Genomic DNA, 25,924 nt, shown 5'->3' with positions numbered 1-25,924 from the left:
AGCCGCATTCAAAGCCATTGTCTACGGCTGAGCCGCGTTCAAAGTTATTGCCCACGGTTTCAGCCGTGGACAATGACTTTGAACACGGCTATTCCCGCACTGTGTCGCCGCAAGATGGCGGCGTGCGACTCGCCTTCGGCTTGTGCGTCCATCCCCCGCACTTGTGACCAATTGTCAACTTTCCGCACTTGATACGCAATATACTATTTATTATAAATTCCATCTGGTATCAAATTATATTATATAAAGATATAAGGACGTCAAAGTTCCATCTAGATGATTATCTATATAATTGAATTTAGATACCAGCAAACACACTGGCCAGGTGTTGTCGAGCGGCCGGTGGCTGGTCCTTCGATGCGTACGTACGCGTGTACCGCTGGGGGAAGCCAGTCACTCGTATAAAACCGACTGGCTAGTCGCGCCTCGAGTCAGTCTCGGCTGCTCGCGCCTCGCGTGAGTGCTTGCGATTTGCTTGTCGCGCGCGCGAAAGCGATAAGGCGAAGAGGAATCGTGTTGCCGCGAATCATAGCGCGGTGTGCGGCATCGTCAAACGTCAAAACGAAATTCATCGATAGCGTTGGCGAACGCGCGTGTTTTGTTTTTCTCCCAAACCCTCCCCAGTGGGGAAAGGGTTTCGCTCGGAGGGAACAAAGGGCCCACCCGGTTCCCATCCGACCTGCGTGTTAGGTTCGATCGGAAGAGAACTCGCCGCCACCGTACGACGGTGTGTGGGGCCTCGGGAGAAGAGGGATCTCTTTCTTGGTTGCGTATGTGTGTGTTTGAGACGTTTTAGCCGGCGAAAGCGGTGCGCAGTAAGTATTTATCAGCCGCGTAAAACACGCCGCGTCGACGTTGCTGGTGCCGGAGAGCAGAGGGTTTTTATTTTATGTGCCTGTGGTGCAGTAGAGTGCCTCGAAAATTGCGAGCGTGCGGTGTCGTCAACGTTTACGTGGCCGATGACAGGCCGCGTGTGGTACCCGGCTAATTTCCGAGAGGTGAAAAAGAAACGTGACGTGCGAAGCGAGGCCGAGTTGTCTCGTGTTACATAACGCTGTTTTGTTGTGCGTCTATATTTATATTTACGCACGCACTGATCGTCGATGAATTCGGTTATGGTAATTTCGCCACGATTCACGGCGAGAAAATGTCGATACGATATCTTTTTTTCGTCGTAACGTTGTCAAATTACAAATTATAAAACTCCGTTAATTGTGCAGTTTAATAAGAAATTACGTCGAATTGTAATTCTTCATAAAAGACCCAAATTTCGCGATTCTCTCGATGACGTTCACCACTTCGTGACGCGATAAGAATGCGGAGAGTATTATATTCCGCATATTTGTCGTTTTTTTTCTGTATACGTTTCCACGCATCGCTACTATGTATTTTGCGCGATATCGCCGACCACGTGTGTTGGTTGTTGCTCGCACTTGGTTCGGAATATTGCTGGCCGATTCTCTGCGTAGCTGGACTCTGGTAGCGTTTCAACTGACAGCCGGGTGTCTATCTGTTAGTCCGCTGTCAGACGCGAGAGATCGATTGAGTCGTCGTCATCGACAGCTAGTGGACGAAAATATAATTGCGTATCCGAGATAGCGCGCGCTCACGCGCAAAAGATAAAGCTGATCTTTCCGGGATCTTTTTTGCCCGTGTCATTTTCACGTCCAATATTCATAGATTAGGAGTAACAGTCGCGAGAGAGATAGATTGTCAATCGAATAATTGCACGCGTTTGTCGCTTCCGATACTCTTGCGAAGGGGGAAATTATTTTGTCCTTCCACGATCCTCTCTTTCTCTCTCTCGAAATGTGACAATCTGTCGGGAAACTTCTTCGAAGCGATTACTCGATTAAGTGTGCTATGCGTGATACGCGTTGCGTATATTAATTCTGTATCTCAGAGGCTCATGTGTTATCGCGAACCGTCATATTATCTCCAAAGTGTTTTATAAACATTTCGGTAAAATGCGTATCAATTAATAATAATTGTAAAACGTTATAAGAGGCTATGATTGCCAAGCAGATTTGACGTTTTTGTCATTCTTCTTTCACGATACATCAAGAGTCGAGGAATAAAAAAATGTTTTTTTTTTTTCTTACGCAAATCATTATCATAATAGCTTAAATTAAATTTTAAAAAATCACGTCTCGATATTTTTAAATATTTAAAATGCAAAATTATTTCGGGAAAAATTCTTGTCATCAGTTCTACGATTTCTATTCGCTCGCTGCCCGTCTCTTTTTCTTTCACTCTCGCTCTCTCTCTGTCCCCTATTTTTATATCGGTCGATCCGGAACAGGAATTTCAGGGATGACCTTGGGGACCGCGCGCGTCCGCTTATCGCGCCGCAGCGCGAATGTTTATTTTTCGCGAGGTGCTAACTGCGAGAACGTGGCGCCGCGTGTGTTGCGCGTTGTCTATTCATTGACATATCTCTGTGTGTGTGCATGCGTGCTTGTAGCACGCGGTTTTCGAAGGCGGTCGACGACGTACATAGGAATTCGAGGTGGCCGTGAAAGACGCGCGCGCGAAGCCACAGGTGGCGGTCAGAATTGACTGGAAACGCGGAAGAGAGAAACGGTCGCGCGCGAGATCTCGGCGTCTTTCGCGGGTGCGCGGATAGGGCACGAATATCTCGTCGTTTTTATACGTCTGCCGCGATTTTACGATCTGTTAAATTTATGCCAAACACGCAGCGGCTCTCAAACGCGGTTGCGCTACCGTTCGTCGTTCGATTCCTAAACTGTTTTTAATGGCCCGAATAGGTATGCCTTGTCTTGTCCTTTTGTGTATCCCGAGAACTTGAGGCATTGGAAATGTGTGCATTTTTTGCGGCAAATGATGATACATTACTTCAGTTCCGTCATGTAATTTTTATGAAACTTTTTTGCATATGATTTACGATATGCATATATTACGTCTTCCTTTTACCTAGAGATTTTATTAATAATTTAGTAAATTAAATTTGTGAAATAATTTGAAACATCGTATCGTTGTTAATTGAAGAATGTGAAACCAGAGCACAAGGCATCATACATTTTGATGAAAGAAAAAGGCGTAAAGGGTACGAAAGGTAGGAAAGCAGAAATAAATGTCACGAACAGATTGTTTACAATCATTATAATTAAGCCCACGATGTAGGATAAGAGCAGCTATAAAATGATGTAACCGTGTCTGAAATATTTCGTTATCAATTTTCTCGCAGTCAACACATGGTATATATTTAATTTTGCCTCGGTGTCATCATTCCTTCGATAAATATCGAGATTATCCGAATGAACGATCAAATTCCCGGAGAATTCGCGGAAATTGCATTTTATTTTATTCCAAGTAATTTTTGCGTGTCACAGTTAGTTACATCTGAATGAATTTTTCTGCATCATATATGTACATTTCTAAATTAAAGAATTTTTCGACACACGAGAAAGATTACAGTGCGTCGAGCGGTATTTATTTTCTCGTCTTTAATTCAAATGAATCTTAATTTAAATGAATACTAACGCAAAACACCATTGTGTGTCTTGTATATGTCTATGTAAATCGGCTGACAGTGAGCGAATTATTCGCCGTCGTGTTCTCGGAATTCGACGAAACAATTAGAACGTCGATGCTGATGTAATTTTAATAATAATGGCTCGCTACAGCTGACGTAGCTGTACGAGAAACGTCTTTAGAAGGGAGACACAATGAAGTTTAGAATTCTTCTCCACTCTGTTGTTAATGAAATTTTATCTACTGGAATTTTCCAATATCTTTCTTTTTCTCCATTGTCCTACGATGCGATTTTTCTTTTTCTTTTCTTTTTTTTTTTTTATGTAATATGATTTAACGTATTGATTCGCGCGTAACATTAATCCGCAAATCTGGATATTGCATTTGATCGAACAATATCGCGAATTACTATCTCATCGCTATTGGAGACGCAATTTTTGCATTACACGATAAATTAGCGAGTATTCAAATGAAACACGTATCGTACATCACTTTTACGTAATTCAAGGCGTCGATCATTATCGAATATATGATGCAACGCAGTAACAATAAAGTCAATTGTTTATCCATGACGAAGATATACTATGTACGGGTTTTTCCGTTTCTCCCCATATTTGCATTCACTGAAAATAGCTTACTGCTTTGAGCCTTTACATCTCGATGCACATCGAGGTAGGTGCGATGTAGAAAATTAAAGAGAGGAAGAGAGAGAAAGGGAGGGAGATGGACAGATTAAGGGAGATTGCCTGAGGCTTTCTGTAGCCCTTTTCTGAACGTGTCCCATCGACAAAGCGTTGGTCACAAACGAAGAATGGTCGGAGAACGCTGGGCGTGTGGTGATAATTGGAGCGTTTATGCTGGTCGCCTTCTCGAAATAGTAAAGGTCGATCGCTGCGATGGTGCCTCGACCCTAGGATGCTCTGTGTCTCTTACGACAGACACACTCGTTAGGGTTAGCTTAGGTCGAGGGATTACGCGTGGGTGGCATTGTGGCTGAATTATTCTGCGACGTAGATTTATAGTCCCTGGCAAATAAATTGTTTCAACTGTATATTTGCGTGTATCGATTTGCTTTTCTTCATTCACGCGAATGTCGAAAGAGACTCGATATAACGAAAACTTATAAAGGAGAGATAACAATCATTTCTTTCTTAAATTTTAAAGCACTTTAAGTGGTATTTGTTCCTTCCGAGAAAAGAAACGTAGAATTTTAATTCAATTTTTTAATGTATTTTTTATATTAATGTTTACTCAAGTTTCTGTGAAAAATAAAAATCTGTATGTTTGCGTTCGACAAACACTTATACGTATCAATAGTCCACTTGATTGAAATAGTTTTACGTGATGTGCAATGTCATACCTTATCGTTGACCCTGAATTATTTCTCTCTCTATCTCAAATAGATTAATCTCGGACTCGACAGACGGAGAATGAGCTCACAATCAGTTTTATTGTTGATTTCCGTCCGTCACATGTAAAAGGCGATTATTGCGTTTTATCGCGTAAACTTGCATCGAAATACGCAGTTAGATTCGCGCGTTGAACGTTAGCATGTGTTGTAAATCAAAGCGACCACCGGTGTTCGGTGGCTAATCGGCGGACAGACCAGATTTCCATACATCGGATATCTTATCGGGCTCCGACGCACTTTCGAGAATGGACCTTATCGCGATTCGCGCCTATCGCGATACAGATTGGGCCTTCGGTTTGCAGACGCGAGTCGGTGGCAATGCAATACGCAATCGTACCAGCAGGATTGTTTTATCGTCTGAATACACAATCGCCAGTGTGCATTAGTTTTCGCGAATCGCCGAGTTCGACAACCCGATGATTAATCCGTTAATGAAGAATTTACGTCTAAGCGTCCGCGAGTTTCTGCGTGGAAAACCGTATTAAGAAACGCGCGATGCGCATTTCTTGTTGGAAGTATTCAGGGAAAAAGAAATTCAATCTCTCTCCTTCGTACGTTTTTAATTACTTAAATTATTGTGAATTTAAAGCCCCACTCTCTCGCGAATCTATTTAATTTTGCAAAAGTATTTGTGACTGAAAATGAAATAAAAAAACTTTAAAACGAAGACTGTCGAGATGTCGATGGTTTTGTTTTTAATTAAAATATAATTAAGATGTTTTTTTTTATTATAACGCAGACATTGAAACTGATTTTCGAATATATCGATTAAGAGAAGATTTATTTAAGAGAATGTTGATTGAATGTTTCTAAATTGATAATTAAATTTCAAGGCGACAAAATTCTCTATGCAAATTTAAATTTAAATAATCTATGCACGACCACATATACATGTACATATATTTTTGCCGTCTGTATTTTCGAACCATTACAAATTGATTCCGCAAGAAAGTAACGGATGACGTGATTTTTCTCACGACTTCCAGCCATTCAGAGTTAATATACAATAGAAACGTGCATGTTTTCGAATGCATGAACCAAACGGAAAGGAGTACAAGTTTAGCGGATATATAAACGCGCAGGTCTCGCGTTTTGCACACAACTTCCGCGAGAGCAACGAAAAAAGGTGGTGGAGACACAAAAGGAGAGAAGAAGACGAAAAAATGTTCGCTCGGCGTGAGATAAAAAGTATCGACGTGTTTGCGCCGTTCTCGATTCTCATATTCATAACTCACGTTTGTCAGCTTCTCGCAGTTTCGTTCTATGCCTTCGCGGGATACGGAAACTTAAAAAAAAAAAAAAAAAAAAAGAATAAAAAGAATAAAAAAGATCAGCATCACGCTCTCTGTATTCGTCAAGCGAATGCGTATACGGTATTGGGAATTCTTGATAATCCGAGTTGCAGACGTGATCGACGATACTCGGTGATGCTAAGAACGTGAAAGGTAGATAGGAGAGAGACCTGACGCGAATGACGAGTGCGCTTAACCGTTCTTTGGCAAGATCAACTGTGTATATTTTATTGCTATCACAGAGGAAAAAAAATGGAAATATTCTTTATCATTCTAATTTCCTGAAAGAAAAAAGTCGAGTGCTGTAGGATCATTAAAATTTGTACATGAAATTCTTGCATCTAGAAATTCTTTTGATTATTATTGTACGGAGTGTCAATGTTTTTAACGAGTTTTTCTTTAATGAAAATACTCAGAGATCAGCTTTAACGTTTGCGTTATAATTTGCATTAAGTTTATCTTGATCGAATTTTCCTTCGAGATTATATCGTATACTAAGAAAATTATTTCTATATTTTTTTTTGATACACTGCAAAGTTGCCAAAATGCCGTAATCGCATCTCAATAGTATTCGTTCCAAATTCGTCAAAAGATTCACGTACGTGTGAGGGAGGACGTGTGTGTATATGTATATACATGCATATATGTGTGATATCTGTGGCGCACCGCATACATTCCGGAAATAGATCGTTCATAAATCCGCAAGGCGGAGGCGTTGAGGTTTCGTTTTATCTACATCTGTCGGCGGGATATTTCCGTACCAGTAGGTTTTTTCATCAAACGATGCGCGAATATCGGGGGTATATATAAGCGGCGTGCGGTCCGATAAAGCTCTCGCGCAATTCGAAACAAATTAGGAAGGGGTGAGAGGACGATAAAGCCATCCCGGCGATACCCGCCGGATGCTGATTGACGCGTGCGCGCGCGCTCAATGTTATTCGAACCTTTTGACGGCGGGCGTCTGCCGTGGAAATGGCGCAATTTTTTCCGCCACTTTCTTGCGCGCGGTAAACAGATCACGTTTCACAGCTGGCATTTGCTCTTTCGGTCGCGACCGCGGTTGAACGCATCCGCTATTCGGATTTGGTTAAACAAGGAAGCCACATTTGATTTTCTCCCTTTTGCATCTCCCGCGTGTGTGTGTCTTTTTTTTTTACTCCCTCGTTTTGCTCTGTTTTTTCTCTCTTTTATCCATTCCCCCAAACGTGAATCAGAGAGAGAGTGAATCGGATTAGATGCGATTTTCCACCATTCGGCTTTTTGTTTGCCGACGTTATCGCTCGATTAATATACGCGCGTGTCGTTTGAATTCTATACTTTTGCAGAAAAATTGAGTCACCGAGATTCGATTTATCGGATTTTTAATCTCGCGCCGTTTAGTTAGTTTCTTCTCACCGTTGTCCCGTTTCTTCTTTCGTATATCATCTTCAATCGTATAAAACTGTATGCAATAATAATTCAAAGATTAACAATTTAATTGAAGGAAAAACCGTGCAAATAACTATAATATTTTCCGAACATGTGCAACTTTTAAAACACAATATCGGATTGATCGCGAGCTCTAGCGTTTTAAATCTGAACGCGGTGTGTAGCGAACTGGAACGTACAAATTGAATTATTGAATTTTTTTCGGCAACCGAACGGGAAAGAGAGAGGAGATAAAAATGTTCACAAACATTCGAGCCTGTCGTTCGGTCTTCAGGCGACAATCAACGGTCTGTCACACGCAGAGGCATTTCCGATGACAAGTCAAACGACGTGCGTGACGCACAGGTGATACCGGGCCAAGTTCGACGTTTAGAAATGCGGGCTTGTTAGGCATCCCTCGAACGCGAAACTCCGGTGACTCGTCATAAACGTGTCGTCGCGTTTACGGTCGCGAGAGATCATCCCTGCGATAATCGATAATTTAATCGACGATCGAAATTTTCGCTTCTCCGTGTATTTCGTCGTAACGAGAGAGCGCGCTTCTCTTTGTTTCTCCATGATATCGGCGAAAAAAAATCATGGCTGACTGAAAAAATTGCGCCAATCGAGTTGACGGGCGTGAAACAGGTCCAAGTCCAAAATACCCCGTTTTTTCATGAAAGCAAGACAGGCGGAAAGGAACGCGTTAATAGTTATCTCGAAAACTGAAGAGTTTATTCCGCGTTGCGTTGTGCGAGGTCAGCTTTGTGCAGATTTTTCATTTTAGTTTCATAGAGGGTAGTCTCGAGAGTACGCGATGATTATATAAATTTGCAATTGGTTTGAAATATGTAGATCTGTTTAAATAGTTTTTGAAATAATCCTCTATTATAATTATAACAAAAGATAGAGGGAGAGAGACGTTCATCTGTATGAAAATATATTCACGTAGTAATAAGATTTAATTTATCGAGAAAATACTTGTCGCGAGGTAAAATCCGCCAGCAAGGGAGTGGACGATCATAAATTGGACTTTGCTACATACGGCCGTTTTAAATCGCACGTACCGACGCTTCTCTCTTCTGAGGAGTCTGTAATTCGGGCACAATTTCAAGCACGTGTGCAAATCCGTCCGCGCTTATACAAAAGCTAATGCTCCGCAGCATCTCGGGGCTGATGCAGCCGCGGGGATTACCGGATGAAATGGATCAGCTGTACGCGGAGACGCCGTCTCCGTGATCGCGTTTTAAAGAGTCCTCTTATGGAGATTAAAACGGGTCAAGAGAGAGAGAAAGAGGAGTAGATACGCGGAAAGATTTGTTATTACACTTAGAGGCGCCGATTACTTTTTTATTCATGACGCCGCAAAGTCGCGGGCTCTCGAGCACGAATCGAGAAAGGGCTGGCGCGAGAAAGGGAATATTCGATCGCGACTATAGATAATGGAGATAATGGGTCGTTTAAATTTTTAAACATGTGCTAAAAGTTGCGAAACTGCAGACTTTGCAGAAACGAGACGATCAGAATTTTCAACCGGTCGATTAATTAATTGATATACTTTTACTTTATCTTGTCTTTCGGGACTTATGGGGTTTTCGGTTTTTCAAAGTTCGCAGAGATTTTATTTCATTATAATAATATTTGATATGCGAGTGTTTTTTAAAGATTTTCTCTGACATCGCAAATGATAAAGGATATATTCTTTTACATGCGGATATAAAACACGGCGAGCAGATGAATAATATTTCTGCAAAATTTTACATTTAATATCGCGATATTTTATTTCCGACAAAATTAATTGTACAATAAATTGTTCATTTATTAACGTATATTTATTACTAATTCGAGAATTAAATACGACGATTTGCCGCATTGTTTCGCTTTCACAAAAAGATCTTCTCGTCTGTTTAGACGATAAGCCCGGTTTCCTCTCGTCGAATGATAAGACGATCTCGTGTATTTCGCGCCAACGCAACGACGAAATTAGGTTCGCCTTTGCCGGCGTAATAACATACTTTCGCGGCGACTCGAAACGAGCCGGAGGTATACTTCTACGTGTCGCGGGTCTGAAGATTTATTTCAACGACGTCATGCCCGATAACGCGGACGAGGAAGAATCTTCGCGCTCGGGTGCATTCCATTTCTTTCGCTACCTTCCTTTTTCCTTTCTCCTTCTCACCCACCCTCCGTTCTCCTATCGTTCGCTCCTTTCAACCGACGAGTGGCTGGCACTTTTCATCCCCCTTTGCGAAATAGGTAGAATGCACCTAATATTTCTCTTTGATTAAGACGAATGCGCGACCTTCGCGTCGAACATTCGGCTTTTCACCTTTTAACGGCGCGCTTTCGACTCCTGTCAGCCAGGTCGGGAACGGGTAAATGCGCCGCATTGCTGTAACTTATCGTCGGCTTTTAATATCTCTCGTGTGGATAATATGGGCGCTTGCGTTTCTTAATTCCGTCGACAAATTTCGGGTGGGCCAAACCGCGCCGATGATACACGGTCGAATTCTCTCCGTTGCCCGAGACTGCTAATGGCATCATATACATACTTCATATCTTTCATCGGCTTATATACACTCGCAAGCTTTTATCGCGGCGCCGCCGATATAGCGATGCATTCTGCGGCTACACGCGGTTTATCATTGTCGAAAACGCAGCACGCATTATCAACGCTAATACGCGGCGCTATCGTATATAAATCTCAGATGAGTATCATTTTATTTTTATATTTCTTTTTTATGCGGTATATTTTGTTGCGCGCGAAAGGCTCCGTGTTATTATTCGTTCGATTGAAAATGTCGATAACACTCTTCTCCTTTGAATTAAAAATTATGCATCGCGATATGATATTTTCGAAATAGGGAAGTAGCGGTATTGTCAGTGAATTATGGAATAGCAGCGAAATAGCATAAAGGTCTATTGGTTATATGCCGGTATATGGCACGCCGAAAATTTAATATTAGAATTTAATATTTCGCCATCAGGTATATACGTTTCGTAATTCCCACATTTTTCGGGCGCTGAAAATGTGAAGCGTCGCGTACCCGCGATATTACTAAATATATCGAATTAATTTTCTCGCCGTATGGTTGGAGATGTGGGATAATGTAAATTTATAAACTCGTTTTCTCTCACGCCCTCGTAACAGAATTTATATACCGCGGTTTATGGTGGTCCGAGCATTAAAATAACATAATCTCGATGAAGTTAATAACACAATTGCGTTTGCCTGTCTTCTCCGAGAAAAATTCATTATCACGAAGAAAGAAAAAAAAGAACCGCGTCATTCATTATTTATGCGGAATTTTATTCTGCGATCTACATTTTTCTCGATCTCACGCGAGATAATTGATCGATTAACGTGTCACGCCGCGTAATATCGCAAGCCCAAGGACATCTTCCGATCGATTCGAAACGAGAGGACGTCGAGATTCGATTGTTCGAACTCGACGGGAGTCGTCGACCAGGATTCTCAGGACGAAGCAGGAAATCGCGGCGATTACTTTAATCGATGAACGTCGTCGACGGTGAATCGATGCGTAGATTTCAATCACCAGAAGGCGCAGTAGTTGTAGCTAATCGTCGATTCGGCGAAGCGACCAATTTCGCGGTTCGTTTGTACGTCGCCGCTACAGCTTCCAGTCGAACGGGCTGATTCGAAATTCATGTTAATTAAGTGCGTATGTGCTATGGCCCGATCTTTCTGCGCATATTAAACAGGAGATTTGTCCAAGTGTTGCTACTCCGGAAGTTGGTGACAAACATCATGTCGTTCTTTTCGCGAGCGCTTCCGCCTGACATGACGGATTAAAAGAGAGATATATGTATTTAAAGAGAAAAGGTATCTTGTCCTATCTGCTATTCGATACATAGTATATGTGTTACTTATGTAAGAGGTAACCTATATAAAGATTATTTTATTGGCGGGTGGGTGCTGAAATTTTAGACGAGAATTTATATGTAAAAGGCAAACGTAATGGTTCAAATTATTATTAGAAAAGTTAAATTTATGGATGTAGAACTGTGTTAATAAAATAGTTAAATTGTGGATCATTAATTATTTATAAAGACGTTTCAAGTTTGTATAATACTGCATATATTCATGGAATTTAGTGGTGCTGTTAAAAATGTATCCTTTGAAATTAGTTGAAAATTAAATTTCTACAATTTTAATTGTTATAACGATGAGGTATACCTTGTCCAATGACCTCCAATAACCTCGATGTTCTGTAATTCCGTTGATTTCAAATTAGTGGTAAATTCTCTCGCTATCTCTCTCTCTTTTGTAAAAGAAAATAGTTGTCCAATTACTCATGAATTCATGAATAGCTCGCGTTTAAGCTGACTCCATTTCCGGATGAGGCGTCATTAATCATTCGTAATAAAGCTCTATGCACTCTATTTACCCAAATCGATATAGGTCTCGAGTTTAATGCAAATACATCGTGAACGTTTACTTCACTCCCAAGAGTGATTACCAAAATTGTCAATAAACGACAAGATAAGATAGATATTAGAAATTACATTTCAATCTCGCTTTATCGACTAATTTGAATGAAACTTTATAGAGAACAGTTTATTTTACCCCGCATAATTGCGCGCAAAATAAAGAAATAAATATCGAAGTATATTTCAGCATAAAAATTTCTCTGGAAAATATATAAATATATTAATACTCACATAGTTTACTCTCGAATGAGTACTATTCAATGTTCTATAAAAATCACATTCACCTGATTGTTTCGTATCGACTCGTCGCTTTTCATGATACTCCAAAGCGGGCTATCTAGAGTATATCTACGGTAACGAGGTCATTTAATCCCATCGAGACTTTGCGATCGCGTCGACCGAGCAAGATATCGATCTATACCCATGTAGATGCGATTATCTAAATTTCCAATTAGCGCTCTAGCTTGTACAACTGCGAAGCTATCGCGGGAGCGCAATCAAAATTCAATGAAGCGCGTGATGGGCGAAGCCGAGAGAGAGAGGACCGCTTTGCTTTGCACGGTGTGCAAGAGCGTTTGTTTTCTAGAAAAAGTCCTCGGCGGCGCACACACGAGATAGAGAGGAAGAAAAACCAAAGAGCCGGGTAGGAAAGGGTTCGGAGGTTGGCCGTGTTATATCGGAGAGTACACTTCCACTTTAAAGAGGAACGGGCGGCCCCGTATCTTACAGAGCCACGGTAAAGGCAAGATGATACCACGTGAGGTGTGTTACCAACAGGGTATAAATTCATACGGATGAATATCTTATATATATAATCCACCAACTGTGTGTTTGTGTATATACGGTCGGAATTTATTTCGTGGCTTACGCGTGCGTACAGAACCACGTAGATGCGAGTTCTAAACAATGAACGGGCCGTTTGCGGGACGATTTTCACGTCGCTTTATCCCGCCACGGGGAATATTTTCCGGCGATATCATTTTGAAACCGTAAATAATAATACAGTGAAAAGGTCAATAATGCTCTTTCTTAGCAGTTTTATTCGATTACAATAAGTTGATCTCCAAAAGGAACGTTGGAGGAAAAAGAGAGAGAGAGAGAGAGAGATTGTAATCTAATAATTTTCAAAGAAAATAATATTAGAGATCGAGAAGCAAGTAAATTGCGGTTCGATCGATTCAACGTTGTCCTCCGGAGGACAAAGATGATCCCGCGCGTGCCGAATGCAATTCTTGCAACCGCTTCCGTCCTTTTTCCTCGTCCTCGAGATAGATACCCGTTATATCGTAGGTTATATCCACTCCGGAGGCAATAAGAGGGCGAGACTATATTCTCCTCCCTTGTACAGTCCCGACGGTCACGAGTTCATACCCTCAAGTGCCATAAGTATCTCTTATCTGGCAAACGTATCTAGCTGTTTAGCGGACGTGCTTAGACACCATCCTAGAGAGAACGAGCGAGAGTATCGGCTATCTCCATGCTCCGAGAATTGATAGCGCGCAATCTTGATCTCTCTCCATCTCTCTTTCTCTTCCTTTTTATTATAAGCTCCAGTCTCGCGCGGTCAATTTGTTTGTAAATTATTGCGTGGCGATCAAATAATATTTGGCTTCAGAGAATCGCGTTGCCCTTCACCTTTCGAGATCAGTGTTACGGCTCAAGGCGTGGCATCGTTAGCGAGTTCTCAGTGCCTTTCGTAAGATATTCTTATTGTGTGCTCGCAAAAGTATATTTCCCGATATTTATCGCAGTAATAGTGCAAAGAGAAAATGGTAAAAATTGCTATTTATCAATAATTCTCTCTGAGCAATCTTGATCCGTATATTCGCACGTCGCGCACAATATTCACAGATATTCCGTGCACAAAGCGCGTAGTCACGGATTTACATATATACAAATACAAGAGAGTCAGAAACAATGTCCGTCTCGGTGTACAATCAGGATTTGTCAATTTTACGAGTTAATTTTTATGCAGTCGAGCGAGGAGTGTCGGCTGTGCAAATTGACCCGACAACAGACGCGTTTTACCTGTCGGGGAAATGCACGGATTCAAATGTCGCGGATATACACACGTGTCGGAAACATCTCATTGTCGATTCCCTCTTACATCTCGGTCTCTCTATCCTCGTCGGTGGAGTTTAATGATTCGCGCGTGCGCTATCTTTTTGCTGGAGGCAGGGATCAAAGAGAGCATTATTGTGCGCGAAAGAAAGAGGAACGAGAGATTGTATCTTCGCGTATGTTCGCGCTTTTTTCTTCCACCTTCGATTCTCTGATGTCGCGATGCAAAAAGACATGCAGTCGCGCCGCCTGTTCACGTGCTCGGGCGATATTATGCATTCGTGTGCACGCGTGCAAGAGCGTTTGCGTAGGCTAATGTAATACAGGTAGTGATGTCAGCGAACCGGTGGCCTCCACCGTAGTTGGCCTATTTCATCCCAAGTGTGTCACTCGCGCCATGCGCGCGCGTAGAAACCATCGCTTTTTCGGTAAAATTGTTAGAGCCGTGTATATCGCAATCCTGTATGAAATGACCGGATTACGTGTACGCAGATACGCGGAATCGGACACCGCGATCCACATGTTACGGATTATAAACACGATCAGAGGCGAAAATAGACTCTACGATGTATATTTTTGACGTTCGAGAAGTTTATTGCCCTCTTTCGGTGAGAAATATCTAACAGCGAAAGTAAAAGAGTAAGTTACGAAACAAGATTGTCAGAGAAATCCATAAATCTTTCTTTCTCAACTTTCAAAGAATTGTATAATAAATAGGATCATTTTTATTCTTAATTAAAATCTTTTACACTTGAAATTATTTTTCATCAGTCAGTAAAATTTCACAAAAATTATATGCATTATTGTAACTTGTGAGACCCGCGATTATTTTGTTAAAAATAAATTTGTACTTCACCGATACGATACGCAGCAATGGAGTGTTGTATGTACATAACGTTGTGAGAGTTTTGTAAAATGTATAAATATTTCGAGATTATGTATAAATAGTGTCTGAAACTCAATATTTCAAAAAATTATTATTACGCGTGATAAAACTTTTTATTTGTTCTTCCAACAAATATTCAATAGAAAATTATATCGTTTACCAATAAGATTTCTGTATATATAAATTATTATAAAATATGAATAAAAAACATAATTCTTACATTTACATTTTTAAATATTAACATATATATAAATATTTTCAATATTTTCGTAGAAAATTTATTCTAGAATGCATTATATTATATTGTATATTATATAGTGATGAGAAAAAAATAAATTACTACAAAGATAAGCAATTAATTTTATAACTAGCAAATAATAAATTAGATAAGTTAAAAATTTCCTACTTTATGTTGCTTCGCCAACGTCTGATGCCACCCTGGACCTTCTTCTCTTGTTGATCCTTTGTTATTTATTGATGGCACTCACATTCACTCGCGAAAATGCGATTAATTATACTCGTGCGCACATTAATTAGCAGAATGCGATCGTCGCTCGACACTTTACATGACACTCCCGACGTTATCACACACGCAATATGCACTTTAATATATTACGACAAGAGAATAATGCGAAAACGATCCATGCTCGAAAATCATGTAATTAAATTCACATATTATTTTTCACGACAATGAGCAAAATTTATATCCTCGTATTTTTGAGCAATTTTTTGCGTATATATATATATATATATAATTAAAGTATATATATATATATATAATATTAAAAATCCGTTATTTTCAATACTTAAAAGTATAAATTTACCGACTGTTTGCGTAATGGATTTAGATGCAATAAATTATTGCAAAATACGAAATTCTACAAATTATAACAATGTGTTACAAACATACGAGTTTTATATCAAGCGTAGTAAATATTAGAATATACATGGGATTAATTTCTTATTAAATACGTGCGCGTCACATTATTATTTGATTCGGAATGGATTTTATATATATATACATACTATTATTCGCGACGTTCTATTAGTGACCGAGAAACACGAAAATGATATCGGTTTCACTGTGATATTGCGCGATACGAGCCGAGTTGATGACTAGTTTGTTCAGAAAATACTTAATTGAGATTCAAATATTACGATCACATTTCCAACACATACAAATCTCGCGAAATACATGTATTGTTAATAAAAACAGTCGATATTATTATGACTTTTCATTACTTCGAATAGCCGCCGTATTCCTATGTGTTATTTGTCATTAATTGCACAATCTGATAATTGCTTATTATAATATTTATAGAGAAATGTTTCTCTTCTTTTCACTACGAAATATTTAACACGCTACGAAATAAATGAATATTCTGTTTTTTCAATCTTGAATGAATTGCGTTAACGATTAATGTTTTTTTTTTCTATTAGCATCTCTCGAGTTGTGCATTACTTTGTATTTGCAATTTGAAAATAATTAATAAATCGCATGAATCGGTGAATGAAATCGGTGAAAAATTTAAAACGCAAAGCGAAATATATTTAATGTATTTTTAACATATTTAGGAATAATTATCGTTTTAAATAAATCGCAATGAAACAATAATTTATAATTCCCATTCCTGTCACGTTTTGATTTCTATCTGAAATGAATATGTCACGAGGAAAATATCTGCTTTAATAAATAATCAGCATAATTATTCTTTACGAATCAGAAATTATCAGTCTGTGTGATAATTAATTCCTGCGTTTAACGAAGTCGAGCGTATCGAAGCGACTGTCAAAGCAAATACTTTTTTTGCGATATTCGTTTTTATAGAAATTATAAAACGACACGAAATATTAAACATTTTATTATTATTTTATTGCTACATTCACGGGCGCTAATTATTTCTTTCGTATGCTTTAAAGCAAATATATTTTATTTCGAATTGATTTAATTGTAATTTATTAAGCCGTTATTAATTATTAAATTGAAAATCATAGTATACTATTCGCAGGATTAAAAATAGTTAAAGTATGTCGCGAGAGAGAATTAGACACATCAATCATTTATTAATAATCGAAACCTAATTCGAGACACGCAGCAGTCGCGCATGGAAAGGATACAAATACAAGCAGTCTTCGTTCGTCTCTCTTCCACGATTAGATGTGCTGCGCGTCTTGATAGCAGTGCGTAGAATATTTCGTATACATTTTTATTTCGTAATGAGAAGAGAGAGAATGACGACACATTGTTTCGATGCTCGCGGTGTATAGTACGCTGTTTAACCTTGCTATCATTTACGCGGTGAGGCTCGAGCAAGACGGTAATGACGTGTTACACTTCGTGCATATCGTTGTATTACTTAGACATGAGCATTCTCTACTATTTTAACAATTAATGATTATAGGTCTTAATTGATACATGTATTTCGTTGTTTCAAATATAGGTACATATATGCTCGTAACGGAATCTCTTGATTATATTTGACTGTATGGAATTTTAATTAGATATTAACTCGACTTGGGTAGTGTCACTTATGTTAGTATTAAAGCGAAAACACGAAAATTATTTTTATTTTTACTACAAAACGTCACGAATATAATTTGACTTTAATTCGAATCGAATGAAATCGTGAAGTTTGTTAAAAAACAAAAAAGTTGTAGTTGATTCCATATTTTTATCTATCAATCGTACATATAAATTTTCAGCATTAGTACATCGTTGGCTCTCGTGTAAAATGCGTGTTTAATCGCGAGATTTAATAGAAATATATTATGCGTTCAGTCGGTATTTATTTTTTATTAAAATTCGCATATCTCTATCTCTATATGTCATAACGCGAAATGATAAATTTAAAAAAAATGCAAATATATATATATATTTTTTGAAGCAATATTGTTACGATAAGTTAATTATACGTAATTTTGATTAATTTTCGATGGCCATAAATCATTATTTTCACATTGTTCTTCAATCGCGATAAGAAAATACATGTTGTGTCAATGATTAATGTTGGAGTATCTTATAAAGAATCGCGCGATCATCGTATTTTATTGATCTATGCATGCGATTGCAATAATCGTTTTCGCGAATGAGTGTTGATGTCATTAATAAATAGTAAAAGGATGAATAAAAGAGAAAAAGAAGGACCAGAGTGGTATCAGAATGGAAAAATCGTGGGTTGAATAAAATTTATCTTTTTAAATTTATTTATTAAATTAATTGTGAAATTAAATAGTTTGATCTTTGCGGAAAGAATTTATTTTTTTCATTACTATATGCATATAAGATAGATTTTTAATCTTTTATCTGTTTGAAAAACGCGAATAAAAAATTCAATTCAGTGCAATAAGTTTTTAAAATATTAGTCATTTTGGACACTATATACATAATTTGAAAATATTTGTATTTTACAGATCACAACATTGTATACTACGACTCCGCTGTCGCGCATCATACCGGTGAGTTTTGAATTAATTTTCATTTCATAGTTTCGAAGTGTAATAGAATTAAAGAAAACTATATATATTCCGTAATTCGTAAAACAAATATCGATATATACATGTTCCTCGTTTGTTGATTAATGGAGCGGAACATTTTTTACAATACTAGCAACAATGCTTTCAAAACACCAATTAGATATCAACTCTGATTGAATCTGTCTACTAGACTGTTATATCTTTGAATAGTTATTATAAGTTACGTTATAATAAATTTATTCCACATTCAATATGTACGATCAAAACGTTAGATGTGTAATAATAAATGTAAACTTTGTTAAAGAGAATCGATATCCTTCGAGAAAAATACAGTATTTAATTAAAAAATAGCTTTACACGAGCGTTACATTGCCCCATTACATGTTGTTAATATAGAACAGTATTAAATATATTGCTTCGGATAAATATAGTCATACATAAATACACATACGCACACACATATAACGACTGCAGGTGAGTCTTTTGCATAACGGACGACATATTACGATCTTTAGCATCTGACTGGCGAGATAAATTGGAATTTATCGCTCGAAATAAGGAAATTTTCTGAAAGAGAGAAACGAGAGCAGAGTTTCGCATACGGAAGCCTTTCACGCGTATACCGTGGAAGATTGCGCGTGTTACGCGCAAAGGAAGGGAGAGAATGCTGCAGTAACTTTCTTGCATGCCTCCTGAAAGAGATATGTATATATTGCGCGCGACGGCATTTTATAAAGGCCGCGGCAACGATATGCGTGACGGCCGGCGGCGCGTTTCAATAATTTTCCCATGGATATAAATTTCCGCGCACGAAAGCTTTATTCAGACATCGGCGACTTGCTCCTTCTCTGAATTTTATTATCTTCCGTTATAGTTTCGATCGCGACGTAACACGCGACGTGACCCGTTTTCAGAGTCATCTTTAGAGTGCTAAATAAGTAAAAATAAATGTAATATGCTTAGTAAAATTTAATTATATTTTTATTTAGTTACAATATTAAATTTATAGTATATTATTCATGTGGCATACAATTTTATTTTAGAATACGAAGCACATTCTATAAATTTATTTAGATAATCTAATCTCGCTATATATGAAAATAATATTGCTTTGTATTACAAAAAGTATATTTATTTATAACAGTGATATAAGAGCGTGTTTAAAAAGTTATATAGTAATATATATATATATATATATACACACATATTCCTATACATTTTATATACATATAGAAGTAATAAATTTTTTTATATAGTCTAGTGTTTGCTTAGTTTTGTTGTATAAATTTAATACAGGCGGTTATATTTTTTTTTGCTTTCTGAAGTGATAAATTATTTTCGGGCGATTACTACGAGACTTATCGATAACCCTCTTCCACCAAAATACGATGTAAGGGCGGTTTGCATCGTAATCGATCGCGACTAGTCGATTTTCTCTCGGAATGTCAATACGAGCGTATTGGCAACGTGCGGTCGCCCTTAATCTCAGGATGCTGAACGGACGCACGTACATCGGTATCTTGTTAGAACAACAACGGCAATCCACTACGATCTTGGTGTGGACGAGCTTTCGAAAACGTACACATTCGGGTCTACAACATCCTATCCCGTATACCGTCTAATGGCTCCGTCTCTTCGACCCTCCCTTGCGTGGAAACTCTCGGAGTCGGAACTCGATGAATTTCGAAACAGTTGGACGTGTCGCGCTGCCGCTTGCTCTTCGACTTGTCGCTAGACTTCGGGACTTCCTCCCTAGTCGCGGTAGTAATTGTCGTGCGGTTCTCTCCCGCAGAAGTCTCCGCGACGCTTAACATTTTCGGTTATCATGGACGGAATCTGTCGACGGAGTTAATAGATGATTCTGCCGGAAATACGTTCCATAAAATATAACTCTTCTTTAGTGCGTTAATCAAACAAATTGATACGGTCTACTCTAAATAATAAACAGATCGTAATTAAGTGATTCATCGTGCTAAATCGATCGAATGATTCGGTGATTTGCGAAATACAAACGAAGCTTTGAGAGCACAAAATTTCGCGAGATCGTGAAATTGACTTCTTTTTCATTGGGAGAATTTTGTTGCGTAAAACGTGAACGGACGCGGTTCCATTTGCATCACACGGTTTAAAGAGCGGACCACGTTGATTAATGATTCCAGCCGATACCTACATCTGCTTCGCACGTACAGGTGTTTGTACAGATCGGTTCAAAGGTTCGTGAACGTGTCAGTCTAGCGTAAGGCACACCTATTCGTTCCGCTGAATTAATGCGTGGATATTAATTTCTTTTCGACACACCGCGTGTATCTATTGTTCGAAATTATACATGCTGTCACTATCTGATAAATGTGTCTATCGCGTAAAACAGTGTAGCTACTGACACGAAATGGATAAACGACTCGCCGTGGGTCAGAAAAAAACTCTCCGCTGACACTAATGCGGATTAATCGCCTGGACGAAAATATCTCTTCTGCCTGGTTGAAAAAAGAAAAAAAAAAGAACCAGCACCTGCATACATTTCGTATTCCCGTGTATCGTATTGATTGCTCGCTCACCGTTACTCGCTGACATAAAATTCTTAATAAGAGAGACATCGCTTTGTATTAATAAGCATTAATGCTGTTTAGGATCTGCTTTTATTATCTTCGCTTTTCGTTCGCAAGATAACAAGGTCTCTTTAATGCTTCTCGCAAGAAGGTGCGTCGACCATAAGCGATTGTAAATAACTCGAGGAATTTTTTACGACGCCTGTCCTTGATACGCGGATTGATATACGCGACCCAATTTCAGGTGTTACCTACCCGATAAGACGTTCACGTTCAAAAAGTGCACCTGAATCACCGGGGGGGATGCTTACTCGACTGACGTAGTGTATCGTTTCGCGCGATAGGGCACGTTTAGAGAGAGAGTTATAAAGATAAACTGCAGATATAAAGATAGAAGAAAGAGAGAGAGATAGAGTGAGTCTTTCGGTCTTTCTTGTTTATTACGACGTGAAGGAGGAGATGGGCCGCCGTTAATGCGACAAAGAAATCTGTCTTAGATTCCACGGTCGATTGCAACTCTGGCTCCCGCGAGATAACGTTATAGGCCAACGTCGGAGGTATAATTACGATGATTTATCGATTGGCATACGAGCCATTCGTACTACGCGAGTCGAGCACGACGTGCGGGATGTCCCGTATTAATCATAGAACACAAAAGCTTCTACAACTTTGCGAAAGAGTTTACCTGAAGTGCTGGAGGCGACTTGGTGGCAAAACTTGCTTGTAACTTTGTTTTCGCGACTCGAATTGTTGGCAAAGAGACGACTTCCTTGTATCCCCTTTTGGAATATTTTCCATATAATTTTGTCTCTTGATTGTAAATGTTTGTTTCTTGGAAATTATGAGTCAACGTGTGTTTAAGTATATATACATAGAGTATAACCGAGTTTCTGGTTGTTAAAAATGGATATTGTTTAATTTTACGCATCAACGTGAAACCGTGTAAAACAATAATTTTACTTTAAAAAGTATAAAATAGTTATACATTTTTTTCTGCAAAAAGTAAAATAATAACGAAAGCTTTAAAAATTGCAAAAAGATCTGGGAACGCGAGAGCTCGCAAATTTTACGGAATAATTCATTACTTTGATATATACACGGTACGTCAATTTTTTTCATCGCGTCGCTCGGTCACGTAATGCGAAACCCGCGCGATCCCGGACATGTCGAGGATTTTTTGATGGTAAAAAAAACAGAATTATACGCGCAACAGCATATATTTCACGGATTATTCCATGCACGCGGAGATATCCGATCAGGTCGATAAAGTTTCCAATCGCGGGCCGTTATATGACCCGCCTTTCGTCACGATCGTCGTGTAGCCCGGATTAAATCGAATTCGCCGATCATGGCATCGCATCGTAAAGCCTAGGTCTAGGTAGGCTGCTCCGTTTTGCTTACGATGAATAGCAGAAACACAAAACGTTCGATCGTCGTGCACGAACACACGACGACCATAAAAGGATTCGATCTTTTCACCTCTCGGTCGGTCGGTCGATTGCGTGTAAAGATTATTTGACTTCCGCCTAGAGACTTTGACGTCACGCCAATGGCAAATAATAGAACGATACTGAAATATTTACGTGGTAATATATCTTTTTTTCTATCTATTTGATAGACACATCTATTACGAATCATTTAACAAGAAAATAATTATTTTAAATGTATTTACAATTTTATTTAAAAAATGATTAATTTAATTTTTGACCTGGGGAACGTATAAATTATTATTACATTCTTTTATATAAATGCAGCGCGATATTTTATGGAAAAAGAGATCTTTTATTATGATTGCGTCCTTATTAGAATAAGCGTTCTAATTATCGAGACTTGTAGAACCTATTCATTCTACGATTGTTCTACGATTGTTCTACGATATCTTTGGAATATCGAGATATGACGAATTGCCCGAGATTTGACGTAATACTTCGCGATTGTGTAATACTGCACGAAAGGGAAGCACGTAGCAGGTAGAGAATTAATCGGATCTCTCTGACGTTGGTAGGGTTTCGGGTAGTTCTCGATTTCGTGATAGCGATCGCAGTTCGAGAGCTATAGGTCATCTAATCGGGCGCTTCTGCAATCTTGTAACTCAGGCACCGGCAATATCGGCTCCGTAACGTAAGGTTTATCGAGATGCGTCTATTTATTAGACCGTGCTCCAACTTTGTTAGGCAACAACAACGCTGTTGAATACCGAACGGAGTAACAGCCGGCTGCGAGAGGTAGGAAGGAGAAGGAAGAGAAAAAGAGGAAGGCGAAAACAGGCGCGCAAAGAGAAGAACAGAGAGACGGGAAGAGAAAGACCGGCGGCGAATCCAGGGTTGTGTCGAGCGAAATTACCGGCTACCGAGTATCTTAATTATCAGAGCACAGAGCGAACGGCGCCGCGCGATAATTTCGTTCGTTAAGATTTTCCCTTCGTTTCTTCGAGAGAAGAACGTCCTTTAATTTTCACCAGGAACGAACGGAGGATGACAACAAGGGGACGCGACGTCAATCGCCGCCGATCAGCTGATATCTGTCAAAAGTAGCTGTCTTTTTAAATTTCAATTATTGGTGTCTGTATTATCGATTCGATAAAAGTTCGCCGATCAGCTGATATCTGTCAAAAGTAGTCTTTTTAAATTTCGATTATTGGTGCCGATTGTCGATATCGATTATTATCGATTCGATCAAAGTTCGATCGCGCGCGAGTGCCGAAAGTAAATGTCGAGTGTAGTAGCACTGTCGCGCTCTGAATGTAGCAGCGCTTCGCGTTGAGCGTAACGCAGTTCGCGTCGCGTCGTTCTGTGGTTAGGTGGTGTGTAGTGACAAACGAGTCTTGACGGCGGTAGGTCATTAATGCTAGTCTCTCGCCGGAGGAAGGTGCATAATTAGCCGCGAGTCGTATCGCATTGTTAAACTTGAAATAGTAAGGTCGCTCCCTTTGCGCGTACTTTTGAAATAACTGTGTTTTCTCGCGCCTTCTTGTGCAAGTTAGGTCTCGCGTTTCTACGTTTCGCGCGCTTTTGAATTTCGACAGTTATTTACGAACACGAGAAAGCGAACTGAAACTCGAGGAGAAAGGGGAAGCGAGAACAAGTAGAGTGCGACGTACAGATACATATCGAATCGAATCATCTCTTCTATTTCTGTCCGTGAAGAACATTCGATTCGCGAGTACGCGAACTTGTCATCGCGTCAGTGCAACGTAGAAGGAAAAAAATAGATTGCTAATGACGTAACGAGCTCGTTACACTGATTGTGTTCGCGCTCATTCTATCGCGACAGTGTTGTAACTATCCGCGTTTATTGGAAAAAAAAGAGAAAGACAAAGAAGTGAAGAAGAGGAAAAGAAGACACATATTTGTGTTCGCGCGCGTAGTGTGAAAGAGTGGTAAATACCGACGTCGTCGACAACGATCGTATAATGGAAATTTATTGAGAAGGAGAAGAAGAAGAAAAAGAGAAAAAAAAACCAGAAGACCGGGCTATATACGATTCTGTCTCGAGACGCCGGTTATGACGTGACAAGAGGAAAAGTTGTAGTCGGGGCGAATGTGTGTTGCGTGATCCCGAGCGAGCAAGATACCATGAGGTCGTTACGAGTAATGGTCCTGCTGCTCTCCTGCTGCTGCATCATCGGTAAGTCGATCATTCTATTGTTTATTGCCGATCGATCAATCGTATACCTTATCGCGACCAAACGACGCCCGTCGTCGACGCGGCGTTTTGTTCGTTGAGAGATTGCTTCTTCGTTCCATTGCGAGATTAATTGAATTGGTTATCTGGAAACGATAACACACACACGCAGTGCAAATTAAATTTTACGCGCCGCGAAAAAACGATTTATTCTAGAGAGAGAGAGGGGTTGGATGAGGGAAGTGAATAGAAAAAGTTGGATATATTTCGCGGATCTATGTATGAATAAAATATTGCGCGCATCTCGCTTTGATATTTCGAATCGATGCGAGAATTGTTTGAAAATGTTTTCGAACTCTCCTCGTATATATACATACTCGCGAAACTATATCAGAAATTCATGTATTCTCCATCATTTATACATCGTATTCCGAAACGGTTGACTGTTGCTCTTTGCCTCTTAGAAGATTATTCGCGCGAGCGAATAAATTAAACAGGTATCGCTTACATACACGCTTGTATAACGGCGATGTATATACGTGGATGCGGTTTTTCTGTGCAAAGACGGACCCACTAGGCAAGATTAATTGCGCGTTTGCAGTGTATCGCGACCGCGAATGCTTTTTAAAAAATTAACCCGTGATTTATGTGCTACGCTCCGCCGATCTCTCGAGTGTCACAATCCTTTTATGGTTTTTCCACCATCATCGCGTACACTTTCTTGCCGATGAAACGAAACTGAAGAAATCTGTCAATGCTTTTTGAGGGAAGAATCGATCTTTATTCCTTACGCGAGATTTACTTACATAATTGTCTCGTTATTGTTTATCAGTTGTAAATTTCTTTCCGATTACTCATTTGATGTGTCATCGTTGTTTATAGACTGGATATTAGAGTATATATTTTCATCCTGCAATGCAAGTACGTCGTATAATCAATATTATTTGCTCTTCTCGGTTTGCGATTATGTCAGTTACACTGGTCGTTATTCGATTTTACGAGCATAACTCCGCCGACGAGATATAACTGAAAAAGCACTGCGCATTATTAAACACTATATCGTATCATATTGTTGACCAATTTCGTCTTTATTAAGCGAGTGGCTGGTAAAAATAGAGAGACAGAGAGAAAAGTTAATTCAATTCCTTTATGATCGAAAAGCATGGCCAAACAAACAATGTCGAGCTAATATTAAACTCACGACACGCGACACAGCATCGTAAAGGAAAAATAGAATATAATTGAATAAAGGGACAAACAAATCCTTTGCGCGGGA

General features: G+C 39.2%; 1 protein-coding gene across 5 annotated transcripts in view; it reads left to right on the top strand.

Annotated features, from left to right (window-relative positions):
- The window catches only part of cmpy (crimpy), a 261,260-nt gene that overhangs the window by 75,593 nt on the left and 159,743 nt on the right, over positions 1 to 25,924 (top strand). For 4 of the 5 annotated variants that reach the window (XM_085480231.1, XM_029300885.2, XM_029300884.2 and 1 more), the window contains exon 6: positions 18,416 to 18,460. The exons of the other annotated variant lie outside the window; for it this stretch is intronic. In XM_085480231.1, coding sequence (XP_085336357.1) covers positions 18,416 to 18,460 — 45 coding nt within the window. The remainder of the gene's footprint in view (positions 1 to 18,415; positions 18,461 to 25,924) is intronic. 5 annotated transcript variants of the gene reach the window in all.

This window comes from Nylanderia fulva, unplaced genomic scaffold (genome assembly GCF_048542155.1).
Source record: "Nylanderia fulva isolate GAGA-0341 unplaced genomic scaffold, ASM4854215v1 Scaffold14, whole genome shotgun sequence".
Classification (NCBI taxonomy): domain Eukaryota; kingdom Metazoa; phylum Arthropoda; class Insecta; order Hymenoptera; family Formicidae; genus Nylanderia; species Nylanderia fulva.
This window is presented reverse-complemented; position numbering and strand designations above follow the sequence as displayed.